Source organism: Bubalus kerabau, chromosome 4 (genome assembly GCF_029407905.1).
Source record: "Bubalus kerabau isolate K-KA32 ecotype Philippines breed swamp buffalo chromosome 4, PCC_UOA_SB_1v2, whole genome shotgun sequence".
NCBI lineage: Eukaryota > Metazoa > Chordata > Mammalia > Artiodactyla > Bovidae > Bubalus > Bubalus kerabau.
Genome location: NC_073627.1, coordinates 175,435,445 through 175,454,115, shown reverse-complemented (window position 1 = coordinate 175,454,115; position 18,671 = coordinate 175,435,445). Strand labels below are relative to the sequence as shown.

Below are 18,671 nucleotides of genomic sequence, written 5' to 3'. Positions count from 1 at the left end.
CATTCATTCAACACAGACTTAACAGCCCCCTTCTTAGGTTGGTTGTTGATTATGCACTGTTAAAAAGGCAGAAGCAGTCCCTACCTACGTGCAGCTCACTGTTCCACATAATTAAGCAGTTGCAAAGAATAGGAAAAACAAATATAGTATAGTAATGCATATATGTGAGAGTTGGACTGTGAAGAAAGCTGAGTGCCAAAGAATTGATGCTTTTGAACTGTGGTATTGGAGAAGACTCTTGAGAGTCCCTTGGACTGCAAGAAGATCCAACCAGTCTATCCTAAAGGAGATCAGTCCTGGGTGTTCATTGGAAAGAATGAAGCTAAAGCTGAAACTCCAGTACTTTGGCCACCTCATGCGAAGAGTTGACTCATTGGAAAAGAGTCTGATGCTGGGAGGGATTGGGGACAGGAGGAGAAGGGGATGACAGAGGATGCGATGGCTGAATGGCATCACTGACTCGATGGATGTGAGTCTGAGTGAACTCTGGGAGTTGGTGATGGACAGGGAGGCCTGGCGTGCTGCAATTCATGGGGTCGCAAAGAGTCGGACGCGACTAAGCGTCCATGCATATATATGGAATCTAGACAAATAGTACTGATGAGCCTTTGGCAGGGAAGGAATGGAGATGCAGACATAGAGAAAAGACCTGTGTACACAGCCGGGGAAGGAGAGGATGGGACAAACTGAAGAAGGAGCACTGACATATATATGCTATCATGCATAAAATAGATAGCTGCTGTATAACACAGGGAGTACAGCCTCGTGCTCTGTGACCACCTACAGGGGTGGAATGGGAGGCAGGGGAAGAGACTCAAGAAGGAGAGGAGATATATATAATTATAACTGATTTGTGTTGTTGTATGGCGGAAACCAATACAGCATTGTAAAGCAATTTTCTTCCAATTAAAAAAATAGAATAGGAGTAATAAGGGTCAAAAGGACAGAGAGGAGCCCTTTGGGGACTCGAGGCATAGGCACCCAGCCTGGGTAACCCAGTGAAGCCCTTCCAAGAACTGAGACTGTGAGGCCTACGGGGTAAGTTGGGGTCAGGCACGTGGAAGAAGAAGACCAGAGGGTCTGGGGCCAAAGGAGTAGCCTGTGAAATGTAGAGGTATAATACTGTGTACAGCAGGGGTTAAAACCTCTTAAATTTTGAAATTATCATTTGCCTCCACCTTTATGATTTTTGTGGACTTCCCTAGTGGCTCAGATGGTAAAGAATCTGCCTGCCGTTCGGGAGACCTGAGTTTGATACCTGGGTTGGGGAAGATCCCCTGGAGAAGGAATGGCAGCCCACTCCAGTATTCTTTCCTGGAGAATCCCATGGATAGAGAAACCTGGCGGGCTGCAGTCCAAAGGGTTGCAAAGAGTCAGACGTGACTGAGTGACTAACACTTTCACTCTATGATTTTTACTGTATTCCCATACTATCTGCACTTTATTTTTTATTTTGTCCTTAGGCCCACTTATTGCAAGTATATTTGAAAAGAAAGCACTGTATCATTGTGTAAAGGGGAAACGAGCCCCGTCTACCCTTAATAAAAATTAAACTTATGCATTCAGTACAATGGAAGAAAAACAAAATACCAGAAAACAATGCAGTTTAAACCTTGCAGAGCCTGAGGCTTTCCTTTCAAAAGGGAAGATTAGTGAGTGTTAGAGAAGCACTTAAAAACACAGTCCCGAATTAAACCTTTCCTTCTGAAAGTAATCTGGAGGAGGGCAAGGGATTGAAAAAGGGAATCTAAATGCTTTTCCCCGTTGTGATTCATTGTTGTTTAATACTGGACGTGTGATCTTCCTGAGTACCACCTAAAATCCTTTCTCCTGCCCCAGGGGAACCCCTTCCACACTTTGGTAAACAGTGTGTGTGGAGGAACTGAAAGAATTTCTGTGCAGTTGGAGCAAAATGTGTGACAGCAGGAGTGGGAAGAGATAAGACAGGAGAGGTCAGCAGAGGCCAGTTCCGAATGCCCTTTAAGCAGGGTTAAAGAGTTTGGATTATCTCTCTAGGGTAATGGGAAGCTTTTCAAGTGTTTTTCACAGGGGGAGATGTTATCAGATCTTCAAGGGAAAAAGATCCCTCTGACAGCCACTGGCAGCCCGGACTAGAGCAGTCCTGACCAGAGGGAGGCAGGGAGGCCCCAGAGGCTGTTGTGATACTAAATCCAGGAGACAGAGTACAGTGCTCCAGGCCAGGATCATATCAGTGGTACTGGAGAGAATTGCATGACTTCCTGAAGTACTTAGTGGGCAGCGTGTTATGCTTGAAATAGCTTTAAAATTACCCTGTAAAACAGACAAAATAGGGTATCCTCCCCAGTTTATGAATGGAAAGGAACTGGAGGCCCCCACGGGGTTGAATGAGCTGCACGGAGGCACACGGAGTTTGCTGTGGGGTCTGCCTCTGCCCTGAGCTTTCACTCTGAGCCCTTGCAACACGTGCAGTAGCCTTCGAAGAATTCAAGGCTTGGTTGAGGGATAAAAGGGGTCTTTCCCCGGGGCAGACCTTATCTGTTCTGTTGGATCCTGGGTTTGTAACTGTCTCCCTCTCTGTTAGATAAAAGCTAAAAGACAGCAGACAGACAGACAGGAGCACAGAGCCTCAGATGAAAGCTGCGGCATGAGTCACCTCGGCTACCATCTTGCCCAGGCACGGGGAAAGGCGTTCTCCCTTTATTGGGCTTTCCCACAGGCTTCAGGGAATTTGGGTGGAAGCTAAACCGGAGCTTCACTCTCGACTTTGTCTGTATCATCTTCTGGGATCCTTTAAGACCCTCCAGGACATCAATCTTCTGTAAAGCCTTTCTGGTCACTCAAAGAGGCAGAACAACCCACTCAATAATGGACAGTGATAACCCGCTCACCTCCAGCCAGCTGGTCACCAGCCACTGTCTGCCAAACCCCGCCTGTGCCACCCAGCTTCCTCCTTCTTAGGTCTTTCTAGTCTCTGGAGGGAATCTGAGGTTTTCCTGATGCCCCACGCTGGCATGAGCGGGAATCAAGACAGCTGCATCCTGATCCATCCTGGCACTGCTGATAAACTCACCAGGCAGCCTTGGTGTCTCTGGGCCTGAGTCTCTTCATCTATAAAGATGAAGAGACTTTCTTTCTTTTCTTTTTTTTTTAAGCAGTGAAAAACCTGTTTTCTAAATAAAGCTTACAGAGAGCCCCAGCTCTTAGCTAGAACGCCACCTCCTCAGGGAATCTTCTAAAATTTCTACTCTATCACACCCTCAGGTTTTAATTTTCTGTGTTGTAGCTACTAGTTTAGTATCTTATATTGCTTATCTATTTCATGGTGGTGGTGGTATAGTCACTTAGTTATGTCTGACTCTTGTGACCCTGTGGACTATGGCCTGCCAGGTTCCTCTATCCATGGGATTTCCCAGGCAAGAATATTGAAGTGGGTTGCCATTTCCTTCTCCAGGGGGTCTTCCCAACCTGGGGATAGAACCCATGTCTTCTGTGTCTCCTGCACTGGCAGGTAGATTCTTTACCTACTGAGCCACCAAGGAAGTCCACTTATGTGTTTACTTATGTGTTATCTCTAAGATATTATCCCCACCACAATGTCAATTTATAGTTTATACTTTATGTCCGATCCACTCAGGTGCTAAACCATGACTTATTGAATAATCGGATAATAGGATGAGTGGATGTGTAAGCCAGATGACTACAGAGCTGTTCTGGTAGGAGTTAGAGGCAGTGACCTGGAGCCCCTTGCTGGGTCTCCTCTTCAGTTTCCCCGCTCCAATCCCAAGGATCCATAAGGTCTACCTGAGCTATCAAGGGCCACAATTGGAAACAACTGAACCCTACAAAATCTAAATTTTTCTGGCTTAGAAATAACATTATCAAGAAATGCATTGCCCTTGCCAATATTAAGAGACTTGAAGAGACCCTCACTTATTAATTTATAGAGTCATTGATTCTTTTATTGTACTTGCTATGTGCCAGATCTTGGGCTGGAAGAAGACAGCTCCTATCATTGACAGGCTCAGCATCTAGTCAGAAAAAGACTGAAATACGTCACAAGAAGCATGCGATAAAGAGGGTGGGCAGCGCATTTTAGAGCAATATCTGTCAGACTTTCGTGTGCAGGAGAATCACTTGGAGGTCTGGTTACAATTTAGATCAACTCCGCGTCCTGGAATGGGCTTCAGCATCTGCATTTCTGACAAGTTCTTAGGTGATACTAGTGTTACTGGTTTAAAAACCATGCTTTGAGTGACAAGGGTCTAAATGCAGCTGTTGATGCAGCTAATCCTGGAGCTCAAGGAAGAATTCCCAGAGAGGACAGTGAGTGTCTGCTCACAAGTCCAGAATAAGCAGGAACCCTAAAGGTGAGAGGGGAGGCGTGCTCTCGTTAGAAGGAACAACCAGTGCAAGGGTGTGTGTGTGTGTGCATGTGTGTGTATGTACTCAGTTGTATCCGACTCTTTGTGACCCTATGGACTGTGTTCCACCAGACTTCTCTGTCCAGGGAATTCTCTAGGCAATAATACTGGAGTGGGTTGCCTTCTCCTCCTCCAGGGGATCTTCCTGACCCAGGGATCGAGCCCTCATCTCTTGCGTCTCCTGCATTGCAGGCAGATTCTTTACCACGGAGGCATCAGGGAAGCCCCAAGAGTGAGAGAGGGGAGGGTAAGAGAATATACTTCAGTCAGGAAGGACAAATCTTAGGGGAGTGGAGAGTTCAGGGTGAGGAGGAGAAGGGAAGGCCGAAGACTGCAGCTGAAATCATATCATAGTGGCTCTTAATGAGCCCTATTCATGAGTCATTTTTCTTCCAAAAGCTGGGTCAGTGTTTTAAAGAGAGGATCGTTGTGGGTAGATGTACCAGCCTCTCAAAGGTTAGTAAGTCTGCAGAACATCCAGGTGTGAAGGAGAAAGGGCAAGACCCTGCCTTGGGTTTCTGTTCTAGCTTCATCACCAGCTTGCTGTGTAACCTTGGACAAGTTGCCTCTCCCCTCTGGGCCTCATTTACAACACAAAAGGGCTGGACTCCAAGGTCCCTTCCAGCTGCAAAGAGAGGGAATCAGGCAGCCCTGAAGGTCACAGAAACCAGAGAAGAGACACACCAAAAGTGTCCTTTCACCGGCTAGAGCCCAGCATGGCCTGTTCTTCAGGAACCTAGGATGGCTAGGACAGTAAGAGTTTTTCCCAGGAGCACCCTAGTATCATGAGATGAACTCTGTTAGGATTTTGTTGGGCTCTAACCACCAAGCCCCCAAATGTTCTCTGCTTCTCCATGGATCTTTGGTTGGGTACCCCCATAAAATTTAGTGACAAAAGGGTGACTCTTACTGCTACCTAAATCCATCAGGCCAATGTCCTCTGGAGCTTGGTTCCCATGGCAACCACAGGTTCCTGCAAACAACGCTCAGAGAAGACCTGCTGATACCCAGCTGTCCCAGCCATACGGTTCCTATTAGGAAACCTGAAAAACTTTACTTATAGGTGGTCAGGGGTCAGAATTTGCTCCAATCAAATACCCTTGACCACTCCTGAGCTTCTCAATCCTCTCAGGTATGTCTGATGGAGAGAGAGAAGAGAGTCAGCACTTGAAGAGATTCTGTTTCAGTGAAATTGATCTGTCTAGAGTAAATGTATGTCTAGATATTTCTGTTTTTCTTTATATCATATAATGCTTTATTTACATTTTACAAATCACTTTTACATTAATTAATTTGAAAATATTTGCTACATTTTTCAAAATATCTTTATTTTCTTTTTTTTTAAACTCAGTTATATAAGTATACATATTTTTTTAACTAGCGGATAATTGCTTTACAATGTTGTATTGATTTCTGCCATACAGAAATTTCTGCCGCGTGACTCAATCATAAGTATACATATGTCCCTGCCTTCTTGAACCCCTCCTACCCCACCCTTCTAGGTTGTCACAGAGCCCTAGGTTGAGTTCCCTGTTATACAGCAACTTCTCACTAGTTATTTTGCATATGGTAACCACTGCCAATGGTGACTGCAGCCATGAAATTAAAAGACACTTACTCCTTGGAAGGAAAGTTACGACCAACCTAGATAGCATATTGAAAATCAGAGACATTACTTTGCCAACAAAGGTCCATCTAGTCAAGGCTATGGTTTTTCCAGTAGTCATGTATGGATGTGAAAGTTGGACTGTGAAGAAAGCTGAGCGTCGAAGCATTGATGCTTTTGAACTGTGGTGTTGGAGAAGACTCTTGAGAGTCCCTTGGACTGCAAGGAGATCCAACCAGTCCATTCTGAAGGAGATCAGCCCTGGGATTTCTTTGGAAGGAATGCTGCTAAAGCTGAAACTCCAGTACTTTGGCCACCTCATGTGAAGAGTTGACTCATTGGAAAAGACTCTGATTCTGGGAGGGATTGGGGGTGGGAAGAGAAGGGGACGACAGAGGATGAGATGGCTGGATGGCATCACTGACTCGATGGACATGAGTCTGAGTGAACTCCAGGAGTTGGTGATGGACAGGGAGGCCTGGTGTGCTGTGATTCATGGGGTCGCAGAGTCGGACACGACTGAGCGACTGAACTGAACTGAATGTACGTTCTTTACTGCTGCTCTGAATTTGTCCCACCCTCTGCTTCCTCTGCTGTGTCCACAAGTCTCTTCTCTGTGTCTGTGTCTCTATTCCTGCCCTGCAAATACTTTCATCAGTGTCATTTTTCCAGACTCCATCTTTATGTGTTAATATACGATATTTGTTTTTCTCTTTCTGATGGACTTCACTCTGCATAGTAGGCTCTGGGTTTGTCCACCTCACTAGAACTGACTCAAGTTCATTCCTTTTTATGGCTGAGTAATATTCCATTGTATCTATGTACCACAGCTTCTTTATCCACTCATCTGTCAATGGACATCTAAATTGCCTCCCATGGCCTGACTGGGGTAAACAGTGCTGCAATGAACAGTGGAGTATGCATGTGTCTTTTTGAATTATGGTTTCCTCAGGGTATATGCCCAGTAGTGGGATTGCTGGGTCATATGGTAGTTTTATTCCCAGTTTTTAAAGAAATCTCCATACTGCTCTCCATAGCAGCTATAACAGTTTACTTTCCCACCAATTATGCCAAAGGTTTCCCTTTTCTCCACATCTTCTTCAGCGTTTATTGTTTGTAGATTTTTTGATGATGGCCATTCTGATTGTAGGTTTGATTTGCGTTTTTCTAATCATGAATGATGTTGAGCTCTTCTCATGTGTTAATTGGCATCTGTATGTCTTCTTCAAAGAACTGTCTGTTTAGGTCTTCTACCCGTTTTTCGATTGGGTGGTTTGTTTTTCTGACATTGAGCTGCATGAGCTGCTTGTGTATTTTGGAGATTAATCTGTTGTCACTTGCTTCATTTGCTATTATTTTCTTCCATTCTGAGGGTTGTCTTTTCATCTCATTTATGGTAGAAACACTGTATTTCTGTTATCAGCCCCTGTTGTTTCCATGGCGGACATTGCTAATAGATAACAGAAATCGTTCCAGGCTTGATTCACTCTAGGCTGTTTCTAAACATAACCAGACAAGAAGGATTTCCCATCTGAAAAGGATTAGAGCATGTTATGAATTGTCATTGCTTTGTTCTTCATGAAAATATTCAAGCCTGGGATGTCAGTATACATTCTTCTGTCCAAGATTATGTTAGCTCTTTCCTTAGATATCTTGGATTCACTCTCTTGGAATTTCTAGGATGTTGGAAACAAGAGCAAACTTAGGCTCCTAGAACCATACTCCTATCATTTCAGATGCATTTTCATTTTCTTTTCCTGCATATTTTGACATTTCAGAAATCAAGATGGACTGTGCACAATCGATGTGCACATTATGTTGCCTTCTTTCTTCATTTCTTGAAAGGCTGTTATTAAATCAATAGCATGTCTTAAAATTGACAGTGTCTTAGAACAGATAAATACGGGCAAGACACACTATGAGTCTGAACAAATGTCCCACAGAACATCCCCCCACTAATAATATAGCAATGTATATAATTATCTTGTTCAGTTGCTAAATTGTGTCTGATTCCTTGTGACCCCATGGACTGCCGCACACCAGTCTTTCTGGACCTTCACCATCTCCCAGAGTTTGCTCAAACTCATGTCCATTGAGTCAGTAATGCCATCCAACCATCTCATCCTCTGTCACCCCCATATCCTGCCCTCAATCTTTCCCAGCATCAGGGTCTTTTCTAATGAGTTGGCTCTTTGCATCAGGTGGCCAAAGTATTGGAGCTTCAGCTTCAGCATCAGTCCTTTCAATGAATATTCAGGGTTGATTTTCTTTAAGATTGACTGGTTTGGTCTCCTTTCTGTGCAAGGGACTCTCAAGCGTCTTCTCCAGCACCACAGTTCGAAGGCATCAGTTCTTCAGCGATCAGCCTTCTTTATGGTCCAACTCTCACATCCATATGGAAAAACCATAGCTTTGACTATATGGACCTTTGTTGGCAGAGTGATGTCTCTGCTTTTTAATATGCTTTGTCATAGCTTTTCTTCCAAAGAGCAAGTGTCTGAATTTCATGGCTACAGTCACTGTGTGCAGTGATTGTGAAGCCCAAGAAAATAAAATATGCCACTGTTTCCATTTTTTCCCCATCTATTTCCCATGAAGTAATGGGACCAGAGGCCATGATCTTAGTTTTATGAATGCTGGATTTTAAGCCAGCTTTTTCACTCTCTTCTTTCACCTTCATCAAGAGGCTCTTTACTTCCTCTTCTCTTTCTGCCATTAGGGTGGTATCATCTGCATATCTGAGGTTGTTGAAATTTCCATCTGTTCCAAACTGAAATACTTTGGGGTTTGTTGAGATTTAGTCATTCTCACCATCAGTTTAGAAATGAGTTCTTGGAAGGCTTCATGGTTTCTTATGAGAGAACAAGAAGGACACAAAGCCAAATGTAAATATTTTTGCTAGTCACCTTACAAATCGTATTTCAAACCTGGTGTTGAGGAAATATATTTACACGGCAGTACCCGAGCTTCTGATTTTCTGTTTTATGGGGGTGGTCTGAGGCTAAACTGGATGTGGATATTCTGAAAGTAACTCCACTGAACCACTGGGAAGCCATAAAACCGTGGCTTCATTGCACATATTCATCATACCAGCTTAAAAATGTGTGTATGTATGCATGTTTTCAAAATGGAAATGCCTTTTATTGTATTTTGTCCTAAAAGTAATTCTTGTTCATTCTGTAATGTGTAAATGAGACAGGTGTATATATATAAAATTGCAAACTAAAATGTTGTTCCCTGGACTCCTAGTCTCTACCCAGAGATAAAGTTGGTAACAATGTGCACATATTTCTCCAGAGATCGATATGGATGTGACACGGATCTGCTCACGAGTAAGGAAACTGGTTCAGACTTAAGGATATGTTGACATCTGTAGACCGCATAGTTCCACTTCTGTCCACTCTGCTGTGTTGATCAAATACATTCGTTTTGCTGTTTTCTGCCTATTTACACTTAATAGCACAAGTCTTTTCCTACAGATGCATATGCACATATGTTGGCTTTTTAAAGGTTCCTTCATTATATGAATTTATCACACATTAATTTATCCCTCTGTTAAATAAAGACCAACTAGATTTCTTACTTTTTTTATCATAAACAAATCTGTATAAACATTTTGCCCAGTTGCCAATTACTTCCTTAGGCCCATGTGATGCTCCTGTGTCACTGAAGATCATGTTACCTAGGTTTCTGGCACCTGGTGGGTCCTCGGTTGCCTGTCGTCATTGTCATCCCTGATCCTCAGGGTTCTCCCCTCTTATTTGCATTTACTAGAACATCATAACTATTTTCCTAAATACCCGCCCCCCCTTCAGGGACACATCTGATTCCTACTTGCAGCACTTCTGCAGTAGACTTGCTTTCGAGACAACCTTCCGCATCATGATCTGCAGTTTGCATGTGTCACTCTTACCAGAAGCGAGTGGGGTTCTCCAGTTGTGGCCTGACAGAGCCAGCTCAAATGGAAGACCTTATTTCCCTGAATCTGCCCTCTCTGCTTCCAGAGGTGGTGTTCCGTTTGTTTGCAGCCGTGCCGTGCCATTGACTCTCATCAAGCTTGAGGTCAGCTAACACAGAGACTTAAGCTTAGCTCAAGGAGACAGAGATTAGGGAGAGAGGCCAACGGAAATGTTCCCTTGCTGTCTCTCCTCTTTTGCCCCATCCCATGGCTCCCTTAGAATTAGATTCTGTCCAATAACTATGTCAACAACGAAGTGGGTAATGGTGCTGGGAAGAGTAGTCACTTAAGGTCCTGCAGTTCCCGGAGAAGCGGCGTCTGAGCGCAGCCGCTGATTCCTTCACAAGCCATCCCTGTCTCAGTCTCGCCTGCTGGTACAGTGATAGATTAATGTGCACTGTCCCTCCTTCCCCTCTTGCTTCCCATCCTGCTGGGCCCGTGTCCTGTATCCAAGGAGGAGGATTTCATTTCCGGTATTTGAGAAAAGTGGTCACTCTGACCTGTGCTTTCCCCCTCCAGGCAAAGCTTGGGGGCATGCCTAGCCTTTGATTTATGAATCTCCATTGCCTGCAATGTATTACCCAGCAATCTCACCTTTGGTCTCTTATCCAGCACCCCGCTCCAGCCTCTGAACACCTCCAACCCTTCTCTTCATGGCTTCACCTTCTGAATTCTCTTGCCTTTGTCTCATTGCACATCTCACTGAAGCATCGTGTATAGTGGAGAAAGAGCAGGAGACAGTTAAGCAAACTAACATTGGTTTAGTTCCTATTATGTGAAAATTCCTTGTTGGACACTTAGGCAGTAATTTCACTGCAGCTGAGCAGCAGTCCTACAAAATAAGCATCTCTATCCCCAGTTTACAAATGAGGAAACTGAGGCTCATAGAGAAGAAATGGCTTGCCCTAACATACTCTGGAGCCTATGTCTTTTCCACTGCAAAATATCTTGGCTAACATTACTGAGAACTAAGCAAATCACCCAGGTCCTCTCATCTTCCAGAAACACTGTTGTTGATCTCATTTTACTAATGCAGTAACTGGGAGTTAGTATCGTTGAAGAGCTTGCTCATGATCCACGTAGCTAAGTGATAGAACTAGGATTTGAATCTGGGACTTCAAAACCAAATCTGTCATCTCAGCTCTAGACACTCAGAGCCCCGATTCTAGTTTTGCTTTTGTTACTCACTTAAGGTGGTCCTTTAGGAAAATTGTTCTCTCATTTCAGTCTTTAGTGTCCATCTATACAAAGGCTTGTCCAGTTGAGTTCCAAGATTATCTCTATGGAAGTGGCTGGGCCCTTGGAGACAAAGCATTTGGACATCTTAGAGGACTTGTCTCCCCAATCTCATTTTGTATTTGTGACTTATGTGGCTGTCTAGATCAGACAATAGGGGCTTCACAGGTGGCTCAGTGGTAAAGAATCGACCTGCCAATGCAGGAGACACAGGAGACTTGGGTTCAATCCCTGGATCAGGAAGGTCCCCTGGAGGAGGCAATGGTAACCCAATCTAGTATTCTTGCCTGGAGAATCTCATGGACAGAGGAGCCTGGTGGACTGCAATCACTGAGGTCTCAAAGAGTCGGACATGACTGAGCATGCTTGCACACATGCAGATCAGACAATGACTCTCCATTGCCCTCAAAATAGAATACTTTACCATGGCTCAAAAGAGTCTGGATGGTCTGATCTCTACCAAACTGACTCGTCTCCCACCCATTCTTTGCACTAACCATTTCAAAAAAACTGATGGTTTATGCTCTCTTTAAACCAGTGAGCAACTTCCTCTGCCTTCCCATCTACCTGTGTCACCTTTGAACAACTAGCTCAGATGTTACACCCCCTGGGAAGATTTGACTAAGTCCCCAAATTAATAATTGAATGTCCACTTTATATATTCCCATGCTGCTGCTGCTGCTGCTAAGTTGCTTCAGTCATGTCCGACTCTGTGCGACCCCATAGACGGCAGCCCACCAGGCTTCCCTGCCCCTGGGATTCTCCAGGCAAGAACACTGGAGTGGGTTGCCATTTCCTTCTCCAATGCATGAAAGTGAAAAGTGGAAGTGAAGTCACTCAGTCTTGTCCAACTCTTCACGACCCCATGGACTGCAGCCTACCAGGCTCCTCCATCCATGAGATTTTCCAGGCAAGAGTACTGGAGTGGGGTGCCATCGCCTTCTCCGATATATTCCCATAGCTCAGAGCATATCCTCAAACCTGGAACTCTGCTTCTGCATTAGAAGCTGTTACTATTTCTATCTGTCTCCTGGCAGTGGCTTATAGAAGTGCTCAAAGCTTAAATCAGCATACAAATCATGGTGGTGGTGGCCGTGGCGGCGCTAATGATGCTTTCTACTAAGAGTTTTACATATATTAACTTATTTAATTATTGCTTCAACTCTATAATGTGGACAAATGTGATCCCCATTTTATGAACAAGGAAACAGAATAAGTAGCTTTTTAAAAGTAGGAAAGAAGCAGGCCTGCATCCCTAAGCACGATGGCAAGAGATGAGCAACACCTGGATGCGTCTCTTCCTGGTCCCTTTCTGCTGCTCTTACCCTCCCCCAGTTCGATCCTCCTCAACGCAGCCAGCAATGTTTTTAAGCAGTTTGTCTCTGAAAACTGTTACTTGGAAGTCTTCAGTAAGTCCCCACTTACCCCTATGGAGGGCTGATTATAAATTCATTGATTTCTTCTTTCATTTTTAAAACAACCTTTGTGGTAGACTTCTCTCATAGCTCAGTCGGTAAAGAACCTGCCTGCAATGCAGGACACTTGGGTTAGATCCCTGGGTTGGGAAGATCCCCTGGAGGAGGAAATGGCAACCCACTCCAGTATATTCTTGCCTGGAGAATCCCATGGACAGAGGAGCCTGGCAGGCTACATACAGTCCATGGGTTTGCAAGAATTGGACTGAGTAACTTTCACTACTACCTACTTTGTAGTAGACCTAGTCATTATTCCCATTTGTGGGTAAGGAAACTGAGGCACAATTTGTGAAACAATGTCCTCAGTATCACAGAGCTAGTAAGTGTCTGGGGCAAGATTCGAACCTCAGCAGTCAGGCTCTCGAGCCTGTGTGGTGCACCATTACTCTATACAACTCACGCCCCAGCTTCTAAGCTCCAGTGGCCTGGCTCCTGCCACTTCTCCAGTTTCCTGCTGTGAGCCCACTTGCACACCATCTGCCACCTCTAAACCCCTTCTCTCTGTGACTTTCCCTAGGCTTCCTGTTATGCCTTTTCCCTCTTCTTTGTCCAAACCCTACTCATCATGGAGACTCAGCACAAGTTCCCCCCTTTCCAGGAAGTCTTCCTGGATTTCCCAATCCCCGCACGGTACTGTCCTCTGTTCCCCACAGCTCCCACATCTCGTTTTATTGTTGCTCTTGCCACCTGCCTTGCAGTTTTCCACTTGTGTATCTTTCCTACTGAATTGGGAACTCTGCCGTGCAACAAATGCTCAGCAAAGGTACAAGCAATGACTCTGTCTCCTTTAACTTCATCCCCAACCCGCTCATCAAAGGAAGAAGCAGTTTTGGAGATGTTCAAGTTCCCCAGGACACAGAGCTGCTAAGGAGCAGAGCAAGAGCTGAAATGAGGAGGGCTTGGAGTAAGCCCCTCTGGTTCCCCTCCCCACCCCAGGGAGGCGCCTGCCAGAGGCGAGAGAGCCCTGTGGGGTGAGTGTGATTATGAAGCTATGAATTCTTGGCACCTCAGGAAATATTCCACCCAAGTGGTGAGCTATACAAAGAAGACTTTTTGAAAGGCACCTCATAAATCATGCCCACAAGACCTACACACATAAGCCCGGCCCTTTTGCAGCCGCCACGCAGGTGCCTGACACAGTCTCGCATTTGTGGGGTCTGCTGTCGTAAAATGCCTCCCTCCTGGGGGTCTCCAAGGGGCATGCAGAGGACAGCAGGAGAGGGCCTTGCCTCTGGCCCCTCAGGATCTCCAGGCATCTTGAGGATGCGGAGATGTAGCAGAAAGTGGATCCCATGTGGAGACAGACACCCGGACAGCAAAGCTGACTTCTGGTGTGACCCTCTCGAAGCCTCCGTTTCCACAACTTTCGTGAGACCATGTTGTTGGTTCTCAAATGGGGTGATTTTTTTTTTTAATTTTGACTTATTTTTGCTGTGCCAGGTCATCATTGCACACGGGCTTTCTCTAGTTGTGGTGAGTGGGAGCTACTCTCTAGTTGCGGGGCTGGGGCTTCTTGCTGCCATGGCTTCTCTCGTTGTGGAGCTCGGGCGGTAGGGCATGCGGGCTTCAGCATTGCGGTGGGCAGGTTTAGTTGCCCCGTGGCATGTGGGATCTTTCAGGACCAGGGACCAAAACCGTGTCCCCCCGCATGGCAAGGTGGATTCCTAACCACTGGAGCACCAGGGAAGCCCTCAAATCGAGTGATTTTGCTCGGCAGAGGATATTTGGTAATGTCTGGACACTGTTTTCTTGTTATGCCTTGGACTGCGGGAGCAGGTATCTTGCAGGCAGAGGTGTAGGGATGCTGCATGACTGCCCCTCCAGCAAAGGATGACCCAGCCCGCATGTCGACAGTGCCCTGCTGAGAAACCTTGGGCTAGGTGATCTCAGAGACACTTGCCTTCATTTTCTCTGCAGCCGTCAGATCTCCTTGAGGAGCCTGTCTTTGGTGCTGCATAAAGAGCTCTAGATAAATTCCTAATGATGATCACCATAGTCCAAGGCAATTCTTGCTAGGACTAGTGTGCGGTATGACCTTGATCCTGAGACATCATCACAATAGTTCTCTGGAATAAAAGCTACCCTTTGCTGAGAGCATACTCGAGGCCAGCCTTTGGGCATCTCTCTTAGTTAATCTCACAACCAGTTTCTGAAGGTAAGGCTACCATCACTGTTTTAGAGACAAGGAGAATGAGAGACGTCTGATTTGGGCATACGGATATAAAGGCTTTCATGAAGTAGAAGCCCAGAAGGTAAGCTTTTTTTTTCTGACTGTGAGAAAAGAGTATGAGGGAAGAGCAGTAAGACAGCAGACAGAGAGGGACATGGTAACTGTTCAGACCTAGTGGGTGACCACTTCAGTGGTTACCTTTATGTTTGAGCTTGGTTAAGTGGTGTCATCTCTCTGGAACTTGGGTCCCATACCCATTAAATCTAAGGGGAAAGTATTTTCAGGGTTGTCATAAAGGTTAAATACAGATTTTAAAGTGTGTATACATTGCTTACCCAACATCTAGCATGTGGTGTTAATTTATTTTAGTTATTATTCTTTTTGTCATTTATCATCATTATAATAATTATTACTTGGCCAGAGTTCTAAGGCTTATAAGTTTTTTTTTCTCATTTCAAATTTAATAAAACTACAAATTATAAGTTTTATATTGTAGAAGTAAATATGTTAGGTCAAAACTTACACCTCTATTTTATTATTATTATTTTTTATTATAGTTGCTTTACAATGTTGTATGAGTTTCTGCTATACAGCAAAATGATATAAGCATATCAACCACACATATAAGCATATATCCCCTATTTCTTGGATTTCCTTCCCATTTAGTTCACCGCAGAGCATTGAGTAGTATTCCCTATGCTATACAGTAGGTTCTCATAAGTTATCTATTTTATTCATGAACGTGAAAGTGAAAGTCACTCAGTCATGTCCAACTCTTTGCAACCCCATGGACTATACAGTACATGGAATTCTCCAGGCCAGAATACTGGAGTGGGTAGCTATTCCTTTCTCCAAGGGGTCTTCCCAACCCAGGGATTGAACCCAGGTCTCCCGCATTGCAGGCAGATTCTTTACCAGCTGAGCCACCAGGGAAGCCCATAGTATATATATGTCAATCCCTATCTCTCAATCCATCCTACCCCCCCTCCTCTCTTGGTATCCATGAAATTGTCCTCTCTTTCACTTTTTGCACATGTGGCACAATTGAGGACAAATCCCAAAGTGATTTTTGAACAAGTGTTCACAATATCACACTTAGAGCTAGAAAACTGTTGGGACAAGAAGCCCTCATCCATCCGCTGACCTTTACTGAGCACCTTGAAGCCCTGACCCTTTGACCTGGGCTCCTCCAGCTTCATCACCGTCCCCTCCTGTCTTCCAGGAAGGCCCACCTGATCCTCCGGCGGCTGGAGAGGGTGAGCAGCCACTGTTCCAGCCTCCTGCGAAGCGCCTACATCCAGAGCCGTGTGGACACGGTGCCCTACCTCTTCTGCCGCAGCGAGGAGGTCCGGCCTGCCGGTATGGTGTGGTACAGCATCCTCAAGGACACCAAAGTCACGTGCGAGGAGAAGATGGTGTCCATGGCCCGGAACACGTACGGGGAGTCCAAGGGCCGGTGAGGGCGGGCGCCACCCTCCGTGAGCACAGGGACTCTCCGGGGGAGGGCGAGCGGTGCTCTCGTGGATCTGGGGCCTGGCAGGGGGTGGAGGACCCTGAGGATGGGCTTGGCGGAGGAGGCTTGCCAGCAAGGCCAAAGCAGACTCTCTTGTGGATAGCCAACGGAGAACTTCGTCACCACTGGATTTCTTCATTTGCCCCCAGCTTTTATTTTTTCTAAGGTATTATTTGACTCTATCAAAGTCTCTCCTTTTTAAACTTTTTCTTACGGATGGCGGTCAGTCCCGAGGCAGGAGCTTTCAGTTGGAGACACAGCGGCCTTTCCTCTACTTCCTTCCTCCTGCCATCCACCCCCCGGCTTCCTTCCTGCCGTGGACCCCAGGAGGCGCCCTGTGGAGAGCTAGTTGGACCCCCTTCAGCATCAGGAAGGAGGCCCCGAGGATCATTTGGCAGTGAGGAAGCTTGGGTCTTTAGGATGTTCATTTTCCAGACATGTTTGGGTTGGCAGGACCCCTGCCTCTTCCTGCTCCCCGTGGGTCTGCCCAGAGTCCCTGCAGGACTTCCCATGCATTAAAAATTCCTATTGTCTCTCTCTCTCTCTGCTTGGGTCGTGTTTCTTACTGACAGGGGACCTCTGTTTATTCACTCAACAGGTATTTATTGATTCTCTACTATATACCAGGCACTGGGCAATCAGCTAAAGAACAAATTCTCCCTGTAATCAGGGAGCATACAGTCCATCAGAAATTATAGAGAAGCAGCCAGTTACTTTGGGCTGTGGTAAGGGAGGGATGGAGGCTCTTTGAACTACTTGCTGGGTCATGAGACAAATGAAAGGGGTTCCAAAACGCTTTCTTGAAAAAGTGATGCCAATACCCAAAAGATGGGGGAGGGAGGGGGTGGGGATTAGCTCCAGGCAGGTGGGACACCATGAACAAAAGCCTAGAGATAAGAGGAAAGGTAAGTCAGTCAATGGACATGAGTTTTATCAAACTCTGGGAGATGGTGAAGGACCGGGAAGCCTGGCGTGCTGAGGTCCAAAGAGCAGGACACAACTGAGCGACTGGACAGCAGCAAAGCCATTCAAAGGCTGAAAGCACTTTCGTTGGGAATAGAGATCAAAACAGGAAGAAGTGAGAGGTAAGGCTGGGAGCTGGACAGAGCATTGGAAACCATGGAGAGAAAGTCTGACTATGTGTCAAGTAACTGAGAACCATTGCACATTAGCGGAGGAGTCAGCACGCTCTTGAAGAAAAACCATTCCAGCGCCAGCATGGAGGTCGGACTGGAAAAGGCGTTGCAGAGAGTGACTACTGTCATTCTCCAGAAGTGATGGCAGATTGGATCCTGAGGTAATGGGGGAAACCCTCCACCATTAAGTCTCCTTTTAAGTGGCAATTGTCTACTTCCGTTGTGTTACATCCCGGGGAGGGTAATGAGTACAAAGAGGCTTTATAAGTCCTTAAGCTCCTGGCACTAGCTCAGAGATGCTGGCTTGCTGGAGGAAATGGGATGCAGGTCAGTCGTTTCATAATGCAGACATGATACCTGTTAAAGAGTGAGGAATACACTAGAAATTCAGAGGGGAAAATACTGAAGATCAGTAAAATAAAAGCAGTTGAAAATTAGCTTCCTTCTTAATTTTGATGAGTGCTGATGACATCCATAATCTCTCCCACCCCCCAAAAAACCTACCTGCTGAGTTGTTTTTCCCTCTATGATCCCAATAATCCACACGGGGAAACAGAGCAGAAGGAGATTCTTCCAGACGACCCTGGTGCCTAAAGATCTGCTCAACCTCCAACAATCTAAGCTCAAAGGTGCTCTTTTAAGAAGTTTTGCTATTATTGGATTTACATTTCTGCAAGTATATAGATGGAATTTAGGGCTTCCCAGGTGGTGCTACTGGTAAAGAACGTTCCTGTCAAAGCAGGAGACATAAGAGATACAGGTTCAATTCCTAGGTTAGGAAGGCATGGAGGAGGGCATGGCAACCCACTCCGGTATTCTTGCTTGGAGAATCCCCATGGATGGAGGAGCCTGGTGGGGTACAGTCCATGGGGTCACAAAGAGTCAGACGTGACTGAAGTGACTTAGGGCGCATAGGTGGAATTTAGATGGATACATTCCCACTAAGGAGATGACTCTTCTCCTTCCAAGGATAGTATATTCAGAGAAGAATAAACATCTTAAAAGGAGGATGAAAAGAAAAGGAATAGTTATGATTCACTGAGTACTTACCTGTCTTAGTTATGGTATAACAGAGCACCATAGACTAGGTGACTTATAAAGAATACAAATTTGTTTTTCACAGTTCTGAAAGCTGGAAAATCCAAGTAGACTTGGTGTCTGGTGAGACCTGGTG

At 45.5% G+C, this 18,671-nt stretch overlaps 1 protein-coding gene across 3 annotated transcripts in view; it reads left to right on the top strand.

Moving 5' to 3' along the window:
- Positions 1-16,902, top strand: part of ASTN2 (astrotactin 2) — a 1,029,079-nt gene extending 1,012,177 nt beyond the window's left edge. For all 3 annotated transcript variants that reach the window (XM_055579471.1, XM_055579470.1, XM_055579469.1), the window contains one exon: positions 16,071-16,902. In XM_055579471.1, coding sequence (XP_055435446.1) covers positions 16,071-16,308 — 238 coding nt within the window. In that variant the 3' untranslated portion in view covers positions 16,309-16,902. The remainder of the gene's footprint in view (positions 1-16,070) is intronic.
- The last annotated feature ends 1,769 nt before the right edge of the window (positions 16,903-18,671 follow it).